At 40.7% G+C, this 17,395-nt stretch overlaps 1 protein-coding gene across 4 annotated transcripts in view; it reads left to right on the top strand.

The window, feature by feature from the left end:
• Positions 1 to 17,395, top strand: part of FARP1 (FERM, ARH/RhoGEF and pleckstrin domain protein 1) — a 356,237-nt gene that overhangs the window by 256,476 nt on the left and 82,366 nt on the right. For 3 of the 4 annotated variants that reach the window (XM_050947809.1, XM_050947782.1, XM_050947792.1), the window contains exons 8-13: positions 393 to 540; positions 4,107 to 4,202; positions 5,369 to 5,532; positions 9,016 to 9,084; positions 10,258 to 10,333; positions 11,753 to 11,993. In XM_050947809.1, the coding sequence (XP_050803766.1) occupies positions 393 to 540; positions 4,107 to 4,202; positions 5,369 to 5,532; positions 9,016 to 9,084; positions 10,258 to 10,333; positions 11,753 to 11,993 (794 nt within the window). The remainder of the gene's footprint in view (positions 1 to 392; positions 541 to 4,106; positions 4,203 to 5,368; positions 5,533 to 9,015; positions 9,085 to 10,257; positions 10,334 to 11,752; positions 11,994 to 17,395) is intronic. The other variant, XM_050947801.1, reaches the window with a different exon arrangement.

The following is a 17,395-nucleotide window of genomic DNA, read 5'->3' as shown; positions in this document are numbered from 1 at the left end:
ACATTATGTTTGTATGTGACTGATTTTGAATATCTCAATTTTTGAGTTTCTAACCAGAGACACCATAAATAGGCCTGATTTTCAGAAGATGCGTGCTCAACGCTTTTGAAAAGATCAGGCTTTTTTGAGGTATCGCAAGTTGGGCCCCAAAAATTGAGGCATCCAAAATCACTATTTGCTTTTTAAAATGTTGGTCTTTGAGAACAGAGCTATTGTTCTAGCTGCTGAGATTGGGTGACTTGGAATGCCCATATGGATGTTATCTAATTAACAGGAACCAGTTTCCATAATGAAATGTCTCTTTGCTCCTTAAAGAAGTAATTTGATTCCAATTTAATAGATGTGGAGAATTCAAGTCTCTTGGCTTTTGTTTTTCATTTTTGTTTTTAAAGTAGACAGACACCAGCAGAATCAGATTTCCAGCTACTAGAGATTGCCCGTCGGTTGGAGATGTATGGAATCCGGTTGCATCCAGCAAAGGACAGGGAAGGGACGAAGATTAACCTGGCAGTTGCCAACACAGGCATTCTAGTTTTTCAGGTTAGAGCTGCTCTGATCATGGCTTTAATCTTTAAAACAAACTGTTGTTTTAACAAAAACAATTATTATACCAGTGATGCAGCCCCTGTGTGAAATGTGTCTAGTGGAGTTTGGTTTACAGCCACCCGCAGGGGAGATTAAGGCTTGCAGGCACCCAGAGCCACCAAAATTTCAGGGTGCTCCCAGAGTCACTTGCAGTGTTGGCCGTAGACCTATGTAACTGCATACGGTCCCACACTTCCAGGGTCCCCTTACTACCAGCATACACCTCACCTAGCAGCTAGATCTCCACTCCGTTTCCAGCCCATAGCCCTGTCTGTTTCCAGCATCAGCTATTGAAGAGACTGACTTCCCTAACTACCCTCCTTTGATCCATGATCAGAAAGCTACACGTTGGCTACATCTCCTCACTACCCTGATGCACATTGGAGGTGGGTCATCTGAAGCCACAAGGCATCATACATAAGGTTAAGATTTGGTTATGAGCATTTTTAATAAAAGTCATGGCCAGGTCACGGGCAGTAAACAAAAATTCATGGCCCATGACCTGTCCATGACTTTTACTATAAATGCCCCTGACTAAATCTTAGCTTCCCTGGGGGGCCGCTGCTTTTGAGGTCCCCGGGGGCCGACAGTTGGCCCCAGCTCTGGCAGTGAATGCTGCCAAGCAGCAGCTAGTGCAGCTGGCCCCAGGGCCACCCCAGCAGCGGCCAGTGTGGCTGGCCCAAGGACCAGCTGCTGTGGTGGCCCTGGGGTTAGCCACACCTGCAGTTCCAGCTGCAGATGTCCTGGAGGTCCCAGAAAGTCATGGAATCCATGACTTCTGTGACAGACTCACAGTCTTAATCATAAACAGGGAAGGAGGGTCTCAGGCAGGCATGAAGTAGCAGGTATCGGGAGTAGTGAGTATGTGGAGGTGGGGGACTGGGAGTTAGGAGGTATGGGGAGGGGGTCAGGAAGAGGTGGGAGAGAACTGGATGGGGGCTCTCCATAGAGTTCCTTGTATGTGCTTTGCAAAATCTAGGGCAATCCCTAGTTGCTTCTCTCGGCCAGGGCCTTGCAGCAATCTCTTCATTGTACAGCAAGCCTCTTCTTCGTGTGTACTTCTCCCCCAGCTTCATAGGCCTACCTGACAAGCTGACATTCTGGCTCAAAACATCTGACTCTGTCTCTGCATCAAAATTGAGGGTTAAAAAATTGAGTAAAATATGTTTTAAAACTTGGGTTACTGCAATTTTTAAAATAACTATTCCCTTTAAAACCAAAACAAAAACCTCTTTTTTGAAAAAAACTCAAGTTTGAAACCTTTTTTTCAAAATAAAAAGAAATCCATCTTCTAGACCTTTGAAAAAAAAAATCTCTGAACCAGTGCGGCTACTTTAATAAAAAACAAATCCCACCAAAAAACCGCACAAATGTCCAAATAGAAAATGTCGGTAAACTCACAACTTGATCACTTGGTCAGCAACTGAAGGAATGCCTAAGAACAGTGGCTCGCAACCTCACCAGACTACTGTACCTCTTTCAGGAGTCTGTTGTCTTGCGTACCCCCGTGTTCCACCTCACCTAAAACTACTTGCTTACAAAATCAGACATAAAAGTACAGAAGTGTCACAGCCCACTCTTACTGGAAAATTGCTTACTTTCTCATTTTTACCATATAATTATAAATCAATTGAAATATAAATATTGTACTTGCATATCAGGATATAGTATATAAAACAGTGTAAACAAGACGTCTGTATGAAATTTTAGTTTGTACTGACTTCACTAGTGCTTTTTACGTAGCCTGTAAAACTAGGCAAATATCTAGATGAGTTGATGTGCCCCCTGGAAGACCTCTGTGTACCCCCAGGAGTACGCATACTCCTGGTTGAGAACCAGTGCCTAAGAACATTGAAAGCTGCTAAAAAAAGAACATAGACTAAGTAGTTACATGTGTGAGGAGCCAAGCCCACTATATGCAAATTTTCCTTAGCCTTGTTTTAAAGTGGTCAGAACCATTACAAATTAAGGACCTAATCTTTCAGCTAGATGTCTGTGGGAGGATCCCTTCACCCCAGCAAAATTTCACTCACTTCACAGGGTCTCTGCAGGTGTAGGGGTCCATCTAAGCCAATCCAGTTAAAAGTTCTGGGGGCATGGGCCTGATCTTGGAAAGACATTGAGCACAACTCCCATTGACTTTAGCACTTACTAATGATCTTGTATATGATCTCAGTGGGACTCCTCATGATAGGAAGCACTCCACTCAATATTGAGCATTTGCAGGATCAATCCCTAAGGCTCTGAATCATGCAAAAGAATCTTTCTGTGCAGACTCTTACCCATTGCAGTAAACCCAGACCCTCTGTAGTCCATTAGACTCCTTGGCACAAGAGTTCATGCAGGTAAGTTCCCTTTGCAGGACTGGCCCTAAATTTCACCTTTATTGATGTTGTAGGTGAGCAAAATAAACTATAATGGTTTTAAAATAAAAAAGGAAAATAAAGGTTAATTCGCAAATCACATAAATGCTGACTGCAAATGTTTATTTTTACTAAAAAAACATTTAGAACCCATCTGCTGTGCTGTTGAATTTCCTGGCAGAGATGATTATGCCATTAATGTAACTTTCTTAGCAGGCTGATCTAACAAACATCATCACAGTGTCAGTGCTTGTATATTTGTCTGATGTGGAAGCTACAAAGCAACATAGTTCTGTACATTTAGGAATCTAGTAGAAGCTGCTTTTATAGCTATAAGAAACTCCTAAGCAGGTTTATAAGGATATTAATAATGAATTTTTATTACTAAGCTGAAATAGTTAATACTTCCTCTAATTTTAGCATACATTAATTAAAAAACATTGTTCTGCTCAAATGGTACAATCTGACCGTGAACATGTACAAAGCCTTTCGTAGCATGACTCATAGCTCCTGACATATGGCTCCTGAACACTGTTACAAGGCATTTTTTGACTCATTAGATAAACACTGTCAAGTAATTTATATATTTTCCTTTTACTTCTATGACTATATGTTAAAGATTAATACTGCTACTGCTTACTTCTGCCTTTTTTTTTTCCCCAGAAAGAGGAAATACTTAAAGGGATGCTGATTTTACTGATCAAATAAAAATAGAGTTTGGAAGTTTCTGTAGTTTGAGGAATGGAGTAGTTTTTAAAATTCTCTGACAATTCATACAGTAAAACATTTAATAAGATTGTACTGTAACATCATCTGGGCAGACTGGGTCGACCTGGGGACACTGATGCTCATGGGGTATATAGGTACTACTGCAAAATAAGGCACCCAATCCTGTAATCATTTACGCATGTTCTTAACTTTAAGTACTTGGATTCAGTGGAATTACTCATGTTCTTAAATTGGGAATGTGTGTTAGTGTTTGTAGGATTGGAGCCTAAACTATTAGTAATAGCACCATTACAAGCAAATACATTTTAAACAGTGATTATGCAAAAGTACTTTTGATAGCTGTCAAATTTGCCCTACAGATACATGCTTGGAATACTTAAACTCTTCCTTTAATCTGTAACATGACTTCACTTGGTTTGTCATCTTTAGGGTCACACAAAGATTAATGCCTTCAACTGGGCTAAGGTTCGAAAGCTGAGCTTCAAGAGGAAGCGTTTTCTTATCAAGCTACGGCCTGATGTGAATGTAAGTCCTTGATATTCTTCAAAGAAATGTGAGGAGAGGTTCTCTGGTAAATTCCTAGAGGCAGATAAAATAGATGTTTGAGTTGCCTGGCTTGTAATCAATGGGATTTTTTTTAATTGGTCATTTACACTTATTTCTGGGGCTAGTGCTTTGATAACATTTTCTCTCATGTCTGTCTTAAAATTGACATCCACGTTGGGCAGACTCAGCAGAGAAGCTAAGAACTGAACGTCCATGAAAGATATCAAGTATTTCCATGGCTGTGGCTCCATGTACTAAAATATTTGTCTCAATGCCGTGCTGAGTAGGTGAGGCTTCCTGTTAAAGCTTGTGAACTCGGTGTAGTGCACACACTTAATTATTAACCTCAGATTGATGAGTTAGTGATATTTAACTATGGGAATATGCACCTCTGCTGTGGTGTGCAGTTGTGATCTTCAATTTCCTAAGATGAAGTGCTTTTGCCGTGGCACTGGAAATGGTAAGCAGACCCCCATTCCCGAGCTATATTTCTGACTGATGGGACTCTTAGTTCTGAGATATATCCTGTCGCTTGTATTGTAATAATGCACAATACAAATGTTCTGAGGCTGGTATCAAATCAAATGAAAAGATTTAAAGCAGGAGTAGGGAAGCAGAAATGAGTAAATGCTTCTCAGGAAAGGGAAAGGACGTGTTAAACTAGTTGAAGGGCTACTCACAAGACATTCCTTTTAAAATGACAGTTCAGAAAAGTTACTGCAGTTTATATTTGTATGTCTTACTCAAGCACTGTGCTTCTGAGAAATATGGATGCTGCTGCCATTCAGTAAAATCCATTTGTTCTGTCCTGGCTGGATGGTAAAGTGTCAGTGGCTGGAGATATAAACTAGAATGAGGAGAAAACATGGGTTATTCTGATTTAGTATATTCTTAAAATAATTTGAGGAGCTTTATAATAGGTCTGTTACATGAGACAATGGGAAAAATTCTGGGGAATTGCTATTTGTTAGTCCTGCTAAGAGTATGTAGGAGGTTCTTGGGATGAATAGGAGGGCTCCTTGGGCCAGGAGACCAGTGAGTCAGGAGAGAGAATTTGTAGCATCGCATCAGTGTATCAATGTATATGTCCAGTGCATTGCTCTCTCATTTGCTCACTCTGTCAACAATGTTGTTACATCTTTTAGAATTCATTCCAGGACACCCTGGAATTCCTGATGGCCAGTCGGAATTTTTGCAAGTCTTTCTGGAAGATTTGTGTAGAACACCATGCTTTTTTCAGACTCTTTGAGGAGCCCAAACCAAAGCCTAAACCTGTTCTTTTTACTAGAGGTTCATCATTTAGGTTCAGGTAAGACCTATTTTCTCCTTTCTGTCTCCTGCTGCTGTTCCTTTCCCCCACTGAAATCACATTGTGTTTATTTTAATCCTAGATCTTTAATGTTTTTGTCTTTGGTGTTGCAAACTGCTGCTTTATGATTGCTAACCCACCTGTTCAACCAGAGTAATGTATGGGAAGCTGTGGAATAAAAGCCTAAATTCCCCTTACAGTAGCTGATGAAAAGTTGCTACTAAAGGGCTAAATTCCCTGTAAGCTGTGCAGCCATGCGGCAGCCTATTTAGCACTGCACAGGCGCTCAGGGAGCCCACCCTGCCGCGACTGGGGGAGGAGCACACCATAGGTGCTAACTTTTTCCCTCTAGCCAGGGAATGCTGGACCTGTCCCAGGCTCCGTCCCCACTCCACCCCTTCCCCTAAGTTCCCACCTCCCCGCTACTCCCCTTCCCTCCCCCCAAGAGCTTCCTACATGCCACAAAATAGCGGTTCACGATGGGAGGGAGGGGGAAGAGTAGGTCAGAGGGGCCGCCGGCAAGTGAGAAGCACTGGGGTTGGGGGAAGCTTGGCTGCCAGCACCTGTTAAATTTTCTCTGTGGGTGCTCCAGCCCTGGAGCACCCACAGAGTCAGCACCTATGGGGGTGCCCCTTCCCCCACCCCAACTGAGCCCCGGACCTGCTGCAGCTGCGAGAAGGGTGGCCCGAACCCAGCCCAGACCTTCCAGGGCTGGAGCACCCTTCCCCACCCCGGCCCCAACTCAGCCCTGGCCCAGACCTGGAACGGCGCCTATTCCATGACCCCAGCCCCAGAGTTGCCACGGTGGGGAGAAGCTCCTCTTCCCCCCAGCCCAGGTGCTGCTGTGTGGAGAGAGAGCTAGGGGGAGTCCTCTCTCTCCCTGCCATAGCCCCAGAGCACCCTTCTTCATCCCTCATCTCTGGCCCCACCTCAGAGCCTGCACCCCCAGCCAGATCCCTCACCCCCCCCCACATTTCCCAGTCCTCTGTCCCAGCCCTGAACCTCTCATCCTCGGCCCCACCCCTGAGCCTGCACCCCCAGCCGTAGCCCTCACACCCCTGTACGCCAACCCTCTGCCCCAGCACTGAGCCCCTTCCCACACTGCAAACCCCTCAGCCCCACCCCACCGTATTAATTTTGTTATGGGCACCAATACAAAGGTAATGTGTCACAAATTGCCTCCGTATAGGTGCACATAATTAAATTCATTCTGCACATTTGTGGGAAAAATTCGAGCAGGGGTTCTGAAACGGGACCAGGACCTCTCAGGGGGTTGCAAGGTTATTACGTGGGGGGGTTGCGAGCTGTCAGCTTCCACCTCAAACCCTGCTTTGCCTCCAGCATTTATAATGGTGTTAAATATATTAAGAACTTTTTTTAATGTATTCGGGGGGTTGCACTCAGAGGCTTCCTACATGAAAGAGGTCACCAGTACAAAAGTTTGGGAACCACTGAATTAGAGGGAACGCTGCTAAAGGGTATGATGAAAAGAAGCCAGTAGTCTCCATTGCACTTGTTCCACACCAACCCAACCCCCACAATCCATCCATGTACCATCAGGCCCACTAGTCCCACTCCTGTGATTTGTCAACAGATCCCTTCATGCTCCCAGGGAGACAGTTCTGCTCTGCAGATCACAAAAGGAGTAGATTTTCCTTGCCTGGCCTCCCTATAGTCTGACAAATGCACCCCTGTGCTGTTTAAATGCACTGTTTCCTCTGCATTCTGGACCCTTCATGCCTATAAGGGGGCTAACAGAGACAAGAATTCACCCTCAAGCCAGGTCTACATGTAAAACTTTGCTGGTGTAGTAATTTTTTTAAAATAATTTTTATACCAGCAAAAGCCTTCGCATAAGTGTAGCTGTACCAACATAATAGTCCTTTTACCAGTATAGCTTATTTCATTCAGGGAATTGGTATAAGCTATACTGGCAAAAACTCTTTTTTGTGGGTATAAGCTGCATCTACACTAGGAGGGTTTGCTAGTATAGTTATATATCTGTATCGCTGTACTGGCAAACCTTTTTTAGTGCACACGAGGCGTTGGTGTGCAAAAATGCTGTGTCACTGCTGCTTATGCACACTGCTGGATGGACTCTTTGCAGCATCTCCTGTGTAATATCGTTTGACTCCTATCGGGCCTGATTTTCCACTAACTGCATCTTGTTAGGTCATTTACACCTGGGCAAAGTGAATTCAAAATGCTACCAAATCAGAGACACCAGTTGACTCATAGAGGGATGTAGTCATGTTGATATGTCCTCCCCTGCCTCTTCCAACTTTCTTTTCTGGGTCTGAAAAATAAAGTAGGTGACATGGAAGGACCTGGAGGTCTTCGTGGGAGAGACAGAAACTGCAGTCTAAATTGTTTTATTTAATTATTGCCAGAGTAAATGAAAAAATTGTAGACATTCTTAACATACTTGATTAAACATGCACATAGTTTGGAGTAGAGCCGTATGCTGTTTTCATGTCTCTCACTGTGATCTCTGCTGAGTTCATTCTAGGAGAAGTATTGATCTTCATTGTTACAATTGGCCTTGCTATAGTTTGTCCAATTGACAGGTCTTAACAGATATGTAGATTTTTTGTTCCTCTTTGGACATCGTCCAAGGTGTAGGATATACATTTCTAACAGTGCAAATTCTATTGCTTTCTTTTTCTGCTGGTATTCATGATCATACACCATATAAATGATTGCCATTGGCTCTTTTTTCATGGACTATAAGAGCAAGGTTTGAAATCCATCTAAGGCTGAATCTGCAGAAAATGTTTGTACCTATAGTTAAATGTCTTTAAGATCAACAATTTAATCCTGAAATGTATTTCTGCTATTCTCCATTCAGTACCAGTGTTTATTAACACCAGTTAATAGAGGTAAGACTGAAATTTAACTTGCAGAAATGGTTCAGATACATATTTTCATTAGAGGAGAGTTGAAATCTCTCTTTCTTGCCTTTATCTTTGGTGACTTCCCAGTAACATAATTCAGCATAAAGGGGGCACAGTTGGATTTAGGCAGTGGTAAAATGGTCTGTATTTTATCTGTCTACAAGTATTTTCCTTGCAAAAACTGCAAGTGACATTTTATCCATGGATGTACAGTGAGATCCATTGCATTCTTATTGTGAAATGTGAGTTAATGCTTGTAGTAAAAATAGTTGTGTATGTGGTTTACTATGAGTTCATAGGATACAGTATCTAAAACTGCACACTGTTATGCCTGGCTTCTTAGGTGCACTCCCAAGGTTGGTAGGCGAGTGATGGATGTGAGTATGGACTGCATGAAGCAGCTTATCACTGACTATATGATTCAGTCGAACTCCCTGCAAACCAATGTGCATTTATGATACAAAAGATGGTACATCACTTTATGCCATAGATATGAAAAGTTACATAGTAAATCTGCTTTCATTATTTGTATTAAACGTTAACAAATGTAATACCGTAGATTGGCAGCTTAAGTGTGGTTTTGTTACAGTGGCCGGACTCAGAAGCAGGTTCTTGACTACGTTAAAGAAGGAGGACACAAGAAAGTGCAGTTTGAAAGGTGAGAGAGATATTACTGAGTTAGTCTTATTTTTTTAATGCTCTTGAATTTGGGACCATTATTTCTTACCAGTTAATTATACTGCTGGGCCCTGACTCTGGCCTATGCAAAGTCCCCTTTATGTTGCTTCTGCAAGCTGTCACTGGCATAATGGCCCCTAGGGATCGGTTACCATCAGGCATAAGTTAGAGCAGGGATCAGCAACCTTTCTGAAGTGCTATGCTGAGTCTTCATTTATTCACTCTGATTTAAGGTTTTGCGTGCCAATAATACATTTTAACGTTTTTAGAAGGTCTCTTTCTAGAAGTCTATAATATATAACTAAACTATTGTTGTATGTAAAGTAAATAAGGTTTTTAAAATGTTTAAGAAGCTTCATTTAAAATTAAATTAAAATGCAGAGCCCACTGGACCGGTGGCCTGGACCCGGACAGTGTGAGTGCCACTGAAAATCAGCTCACGTGCTGCCTTCAGCACTTGTGCCATAGGTTGACTACCCCTGAGTTAGAGCAACCCTGAGGTTTCTCTAAATTAAACTAGGGGCCAAACCAGTCTCCAGCCAGCCCTGTGAAACTTGATCAAATTACTACAGTTGCTATGAGCTTGTAACTCAATTAATAGGCTGGATACTTTTCAGCATTGAATATCCCACTAGCAGATAACTTCCCCTCAGACTCATTGAATATCAGGCCCTTTAGTGTGGGATGTGATTAATCTACATAAATAGAAAAGAATTTGATTTTTTTAATAACGTACTCCTGAAGATTAGGGGGATAAGTAACATTAATTGGCACAACTAACCAATGGTTGTTAATTGAAAGCTGTCAGGGGAAGGCTTCTAACTTGGTAGTGCCAATTCTCTTTGAATTATTCTGAGTCATGGTGAGTGTAAAGTCACTGCTGAAATGTACAATGAACCTGGCAACAGTTTGTGTTATGACTCATGTTCTAGTGATGGAAGATTTCTGCTTCAGTGCTCTACATTCTCTTTTATGGTGTTTATATAAAACATTCTCCATTTAAATTTTACAAGAAGAAAGAATGAGAATCCATTTCAAGACAAACATTTATAAAGCTGCCATTTGGTGCTTTTGTTTCTTAAGGAAGTGACTGCTGCTGATTATTTATGAAAAAAATTGTATGGCTTTAACTTCTTAATGTGGTTTCTCTCAGGAAACACAGCAAGATTCGTTCCATCAGGAGTCTGACTACACAACCTTCAGAACAGCATTCAGAGGTGCCAAAACAAGTCAGTAATGTTGATGAAACCCAATATGATTTGCTTTAAGCATTTCCAGATGAATCCCTAATTAGAGGACTATAATTTAAAACTACATGGACATTCTTTTTCTTATATCTAACCTATTTTAAAGATTCAGATACCCTGATACAGTGATTCCAAATCACTGGTAGGTCTATCTATTCTAATACTTCAGGATTTTGTAACTCAGGATCTGCAATTCCCACTCCCTATCATGGCTGGTCCATTGTGTGCATTTACTGCCCATTTGCCATTCAGTTCTGAGCACATTAACCTACAATACAGTGAGACTAAAGGTCTACAGAGCATGGGTTTGGAGCAGCCTTATTCCTACAGTGGGTTAAAATGCACAGAAATGATGGGAAGGCGTAAGTAGTAGGGACTACCTGGCACAGTTGAGCTCTCAGCCTGGTAAACTGATACAGTTGCCAAAAAAGTGACGAACCCTTGTCAGGTTCCAAGATTTCTGCTCGTGGTTGCCCCGAGTGAAGGAATGAGTTTTTTCCAGAGGTCATTGATAGTGGAATGTCATTTGTCCTTGACAAGAAATTCTGTTGTGTTGCCCTGAGAGGAATTTCAGTTAAGAATTCTTACGTTATTATCTTTGGTAGATCACAAGCATTAGTTCTGTTTCTATTAACAGTAAATGGCTACTGTTCAAAGCAGAAGTGGCAGGTGCAAACTGCCTGGTTAATATATTTAAAGTGGCCCACAAACTTCTACCTGCACAACCTTTGGCTTGCCTTAGCAATTTGTGTTGGTTACCTATAGAATCATACCATCGTTGCAGGCTGTTCTAGGGAACTCAGGGAAGGTACAATTTGTAGTCCATTCAAAAGATAGCTTAATATTTGAACACCAGATTAGATGGAGCAAAACACTGGATGTGTACTGGCATGGGTGTGTGGAATGAAGACAGTCCTTTGACTAGTGGTAGGGACTCTCCACCAGTTGAATGTGGGGTTGCCCATGAACCTACTCGGGGAGTTTTTTTCTTGTGTGCAATTGGGCTGCACTGAATTTACCATTTTTTATATTCATCTCCTTTGCCAGTCTGCCTTCTTTTAAGTAGTGCAGGCATGTTGGTGTTTGTACAATGCTGGTTATTGCCCATATGTGTTGTATCATCATAAATTGAAACTACTAATAGAACTTTTTGCACATTTATTTCCTTTTTTGCCAATGCTTAGCTCATGTTCTTTCCTGGTCCATCATCTACTCTTCATGCTTGGAGGCTTCCATAATTTTTAAAGTTTGAGTTACTAGCTCTGTTGTCGGGAGAGTCCTGCATGGGATCTGTAAGTTACCGGACATGACTCTGGTGCTCTTACTGTGAGCAGACACTGAGATTTTTCCTTCTTAATGATCTCCCCACTTGTTTTTTCTCTTCTGTCTTTCTCTTTCCAGAGCTGTAGCTTTACATTTGGAGATGATGCGGATTCCCCAGTGGTGCAGAGCTGCCGGCAAGGGAAGGAACTGAAAGCTTCAACGGAAGATGTTGGACAGCACAGGAGCCCTTCCCTGAAGAAGAGCCCTAAGGATGGTGGAAAGGTGGATGGAGCGGTGATGGTGACGATGGAGGAAGAAGAGGAGGTCGTTAAGGATAGGACACAGGAGAATAGATCTCAGTCACAACAACCAAGCACAGGTCCAGCATCCAGGGCTGCTCGTGGCAGCAGCACCTCAATTCCTTTTATTGACTGCAGTGATGTAGATAGCGAGTATGACCTTCTGAGAGGACAAGTAACCTGGTCACATTCCCAAACAAATGACAATTATGAGGGTGATTTGACCAGTGGTGCCTATATTCTCGGTAGAGATGAAAATCGTAAAAGAACTAGATATAGGGATTCCTCAGGCTCTGTAAAGACTTCCCAACACGACACTGAAGAGTCTATTGATGATAATCCAGCTAATATGTCTTTCTATGTTGGTGGGAGTCCCAGAATGCCAAGGCACAGCTCACTGGTTGACGAACTGTTTAGGGGCCCTGACAGCCGTAGTCCATTGGCCACTCCACTGCCACCCAGTAGCAAAGGGTCAAGTCCTAACATGAGTTTGAATAGAACTGGCTCTCAGGGCTACATCTCAGAAAATGGCTATGAGTGCAGGGCTAGGAGCGATGAGGAAGATATTCATGCCTATAGCTGCCCTGGGTATGGCAAATGTTCTCCAGGTTTGCAAAGGCCTCGTTTGCAAAAAATTCAAAATGCCCGAAACAAGTCAGAAACCGACCCATTTATCCTGAGCCAAGTGTCCTCAACGCCAGGTCAGGAATACAGATCAGAGAGACATTGTAAAGAGGGGCTTGTTAAAACGGTTCCTTTAGAAGGCAAAATGATGGCAAATGGGATGTCAGGTACTGGACAGTCAAAGCAGAGTCCAGTCATGCAGTCTTTATATGCCAGTGGCATGATGGATCACATGGCCGCCATCCAAATGATGGAAGGCTCCACCAGCAGTGGAACAGAGTCTAGTGATTCAGACTCAGAAATCATTAACCCATTTACTCACCCTCTTGTGTTTGGAAATCCCATAGTGCTGAGCTCCTCTCCTATACCTAGGAATAAGTACTCCTTTGGCAGCCTTCAGCTAGATGAAGAGGTAGAGGAAGATGTGTCTATTGGTCTTGGTGATGAAGACAGTGTGCATGTCTTTAGCTGCTAGGAACCTGAGCCTGAGTTCCAGTTATAGACTGAGACCATTTATACGGTGGTTACTTGTGAGAGTGATTTGGTCTTCTGGGGGCTGATGGCAAGTATTTTGTACAAATACACTAAGCGTGCTGTTTAGAAGGAGGGAGGAGATGCAGGAGGTATAGTAAATAAGAATAGGTTGCAATTGAAGCCTAACAACATTGCATCTTCTCTGAAGGATTGAAGGAGAAGAACCATTATTAATATGGTTATCATTATGGTATGTTATAATTAGATAGAAAATATACACTTGACTGTTCTTTATATTAAATCACATGTAGGTAGTTATGATAGTTTCTGTGACAATTGACAGTTCATTTTGGAAAAACATAAATGAAATCACAGTAGGCGCCTTGTGTTCTTTTATTTGAGTCAAATGATTTTTTTTTCTCCCACGTAAGGAGAGCTCTCTTCAGTGCCTCGTAGAGTTAGTGGTGATGTTTAATTTATAGTCAAATGCAGGAAACTTGATATTCAAAATCAAGTCTTAGTGAAACCTTGAACAAGGTTAATTAATCCTTTTTATAGCAAGAATTACTTTGTTTTGCTGATCTTCTAACACATTTGAATTGCTGAGTTAGGGGTACAAATTATCCATGTACAGGAATTGTTGCAGCTTTGTTTTTTTATTTAGTGGGTTATACAATTTTTCATATCTGGAGACATAGACTCTAGAATTCCTTCTCCTCCTCCTGAAAGACGGAGAAAGAGACTAAAGAAGTGATTTAAGTGAAGAATCTTAGATGAAAGTTGTGCTGATTAAGAGTAGCACAGATTGCCTTTTCTGAAAGACAGCAGCCACGTCCTTCACTATGTGTTACAAAGTGTGTTTGCATTTTTCCTTCCCTTTATTTTATCAGCATCATGATACACAGCAATATCAAAGTTTTTTTCTATGAGCAGGAAACAAACATTTATCTGAGCAGGATCTAGTTATTTTGTGCTAGCTTAATTATTTGTAGTATCGCCAATGTATGGTAACGCCTCTTATCAAATTTTTATTGTGCGTTAGGGATCAAGAAATTTTATCTTCATGAAGCTAGCCCCCCACCAGACTGACTGCCTTCAAATGTGTTGTACTGTACATAGAATAGCAGCATTTGTTATGTGCACAGAGAGGATAAATCTGTTAAAACTTTCATTTCACAGATTAAAATATTTTAGATCATTTTAGATATTATCCAAAACCAATAAATCAGTAGCTCTTAGATATCTAAGAAAATTTTGAGCAGACATGTACTGTACAGCAGATACCCTGAGATAATTACTCTCGTGAGACAGGATGTGCTCTTTACCCTACCAATAGCCTTACTTTTATCATTAAATCTTCTTGGTGGTAGTGGGAAGGGGGAATAAATAAATTTAGTTTGGCAGAACTGAATAATGAACAGAAGTTTCAGCTGAACTGTGAGAGTCACAAACGTTTATGTACCCACGTGAATAGTGATGAGACAAGGTTTTTTAATCTAGGCAGTTAATTTCAGAATTGTTTTAGTTAATTTTTATAAAACAAGGAAAATAGGAAAACGTTTTATAATTTTTCTAATGCCTTGATCAAAACACATTTTAACAAGTGTTTAATATGAGTGAAGGATATTTTAATATCAATTTACAATAGTTTAGAAATGTATTTCACCTTTTATTTCAGTAGACTGTAGCCTTGTAAATAAGGAGTTTTAATTTTTCCAGATTCCTTAGTTTATTGGTTCCTCTTTTAGTAATAGATACCTTGGCTTTAGACATAAATGAAGTTGAAGCATTTCTTTAGACAGTGATGTTATAATGGCAGGTGGCATGGAGTGATGATTCCTGTGGCTGTGTGGTTAAAGATTTGAATCTAGAAACTGCAGACTGATTATACTGAGGGAAAAGCTTTCTTGTATATCATCCTTAAAGTTGTCTCTATTTTGGACTTAGAATAGATGTAAATTGACTGCCTTCAACTTTTGTGTATTTAAGATGTAATGTAGGTAAATGAAGTCCTTTGTAGAAAATTATCGGTGTGGATAGTGTGTATATGAATCTTTTGTTGGCATTTGTACTGTTTTCTACTGTATGGTAGAGTAATAGTAAATTGGACATGCATTAGTTGCTTTGATAGCCATATGTCTAAAGATCAAGTAATGAACTCCCAAGATGGAGTTGCAATCAGTTTCCATATTTATAAAAAGTTACTAGATTTCATGTTGTTCGGAGGTAAGCAAAAATCAGATCTTACAGGTAATGTTGACTACACATACGCTATTTTCTGTCCTCAAACTACTACTACTTTAATGGCCACTTTTACTATCTTCACATTTCTACAAAGAAAATGGATATGTTATTTTACATCATTGTTGTGAAAGTAGTCCTAGTAGCCTGGAAATATTGACAGCTTAAGAGAGAGATCATTAACTAATGAAATATATCTGCATTTTTTCTTCACCTTTTCCTTTTAATATTGTTCCAAACAACATGGAGTACAAAAATTCTCTTCAATGGTTTCCTTTTATCTGACAGTACTATGTATTTAGTCTTTTGAAAATGTACACTAAGAATTACTTCAATTTGCAGAAATAGCTTTAATTAATTCCATAGGCAATCGTTTAATTTAAAATGAATCACTGTGGTAGTCATCTATATGCCACTGAAATGCAGTTTAATAACATTAGACAAGCATTTAATTAAAAACTGTGTTTGAGCCAAATTTTTCCCTCAAACACACGACTTATTTCTGGGGATTTGCCAGGAATTTAAACAGAGCTGTCCAAGTGAATATTATCATATAAAACCAGGTCCATCAAAATTTAGCTGTTGATGGTTTCTGTGGGTCTAATGCAAAGGGACCCTAGGAGAAAAGAATAGTAGATTGGGAGAGGGAAAGAGGCTGAAGATTGCAAGTAAATTGGTATAAACTCTTGTTCTTCTCCCAAGATGAAAAAGTTAAGAAACAAAATGGTCAGTATCAACCATGTGAGATATTGATTAATCTGCAAGTCAGCTATGGGCTCTGTGAGTATACCTCTGGCCTAATGCCATTTAACGTGTTGTTTGTATTCACAGTAAATGGTTTAATACTTCACACCTTTTTTAGTGGGTTCTCGGATGTCACCCATCAAAATTACTCATGATACCATAATACTTACAGTTCACAGTTCTATACCTTTCATCTTTATTCACAATAATTAATTAAGCCTCAGGGTACCCCCATGAATATTAGATGGGGAAACTGAAGCACAGAGAGACTTTAGTGATTTACCCAGTGAGTCATTGTGAACAGAGGGACTCAGAGACAGTGTCAGAGTTGGGAATAGAATGGAGTTCTGTCTACTAGTCTGTTGCTCTAAGGACTTGACCATACGTAGCTAACCACTAACTATTTATTGGGAAAAGCTTTTTCCATTTCTCCTATATACTGGATACTGTTGGGGAAACTTTTTTTCTTTGTTTCTTTGGAAATCAGGATTTAGTAAAACTTAGTTTACCTGGAAGACATGGGTGTCATTGAATAAGTCTGGCTAATTTCATTGTAACAAATTGACATAGGATCCCTGACTTTGCTTAGGATAACATTGAGCTTTGGATAATTGGAGGGACTGTGAGACTGTCTTCACTGGAGCTGGCAGTGCTATTTCCAGCTTGGGTACACATACCCACGGTAGCTGTGATGGCACTTGGGCTGAAAACAGCAGTGCAGTTACGACGGTGCAGGCAGTGGGATGAACTAGGCACCTGCATGAACACATCAAGGTACAGGGCAGCTAGTCCATCTCATCATCCCTGTAGTCGTGGTTACACTGCTATTTTTAGCAAACTAACTGAATCAGAGCTTGCACTGATATATTATCTCCTCAAGCTGAATTTGCACCTCCAGCGTAGACATACCCTGTGAGCTGGATAGTCAGGCTGCACTGTATTTGATTTAAATGGGTCCACATTCTGCACCTAACAAATACATTTTCCTCATAAACCACAGAATGGCCCATTTTCTCGGGATGATCTCTTGAAATGAAATAGTACAATCCAGTTTCATCCCCATATCAACAGATATGGCTATTTCTGCTGCAGCTCATCCATTGTATTGTTCATACCTGCCTAAAGCTTATTGTCACATTCAACATTATGATGTACATCAAATATAAATTGCAAAGGAAATTCATCAAATCCGTAATTGTACTTCATACATATGAAAAATGTGAACATACAGCTGACTTAAATGATTTCTGTTTGCCTGTGTTTTGTGTTTACTTTATGTGAGCTGGAATCAAGTGGAAAATTAACTCATGATAACCATTATGAGACGTAAAATTTCCATAACTCAGGAAATTCAGCCAAACTTATGAAGTTTCTAAAAGCTTAGAGATTATATGAAATT

Source organism: Gopherus flavomarginatus, chromosome 1 (genome assembly GCF_025201925.1).
Source record: "Gopherus flavomarginatus isolate rGopFla2 chromosome 1, rGopFla2.mat.asm, whole genome shotgun sequence".
Classification (NCBI taxonomy): domain Eukaryota; kingdom Metazoa; phylum Chordata; order Testudines; family Testudinidae; genus Gopherus; species Gopherus flavomarginatus.
Note: the sequence above shows the minus strand (reverse complement) of the source record. Positions and strands in the feature narration are given on the sequence as shown.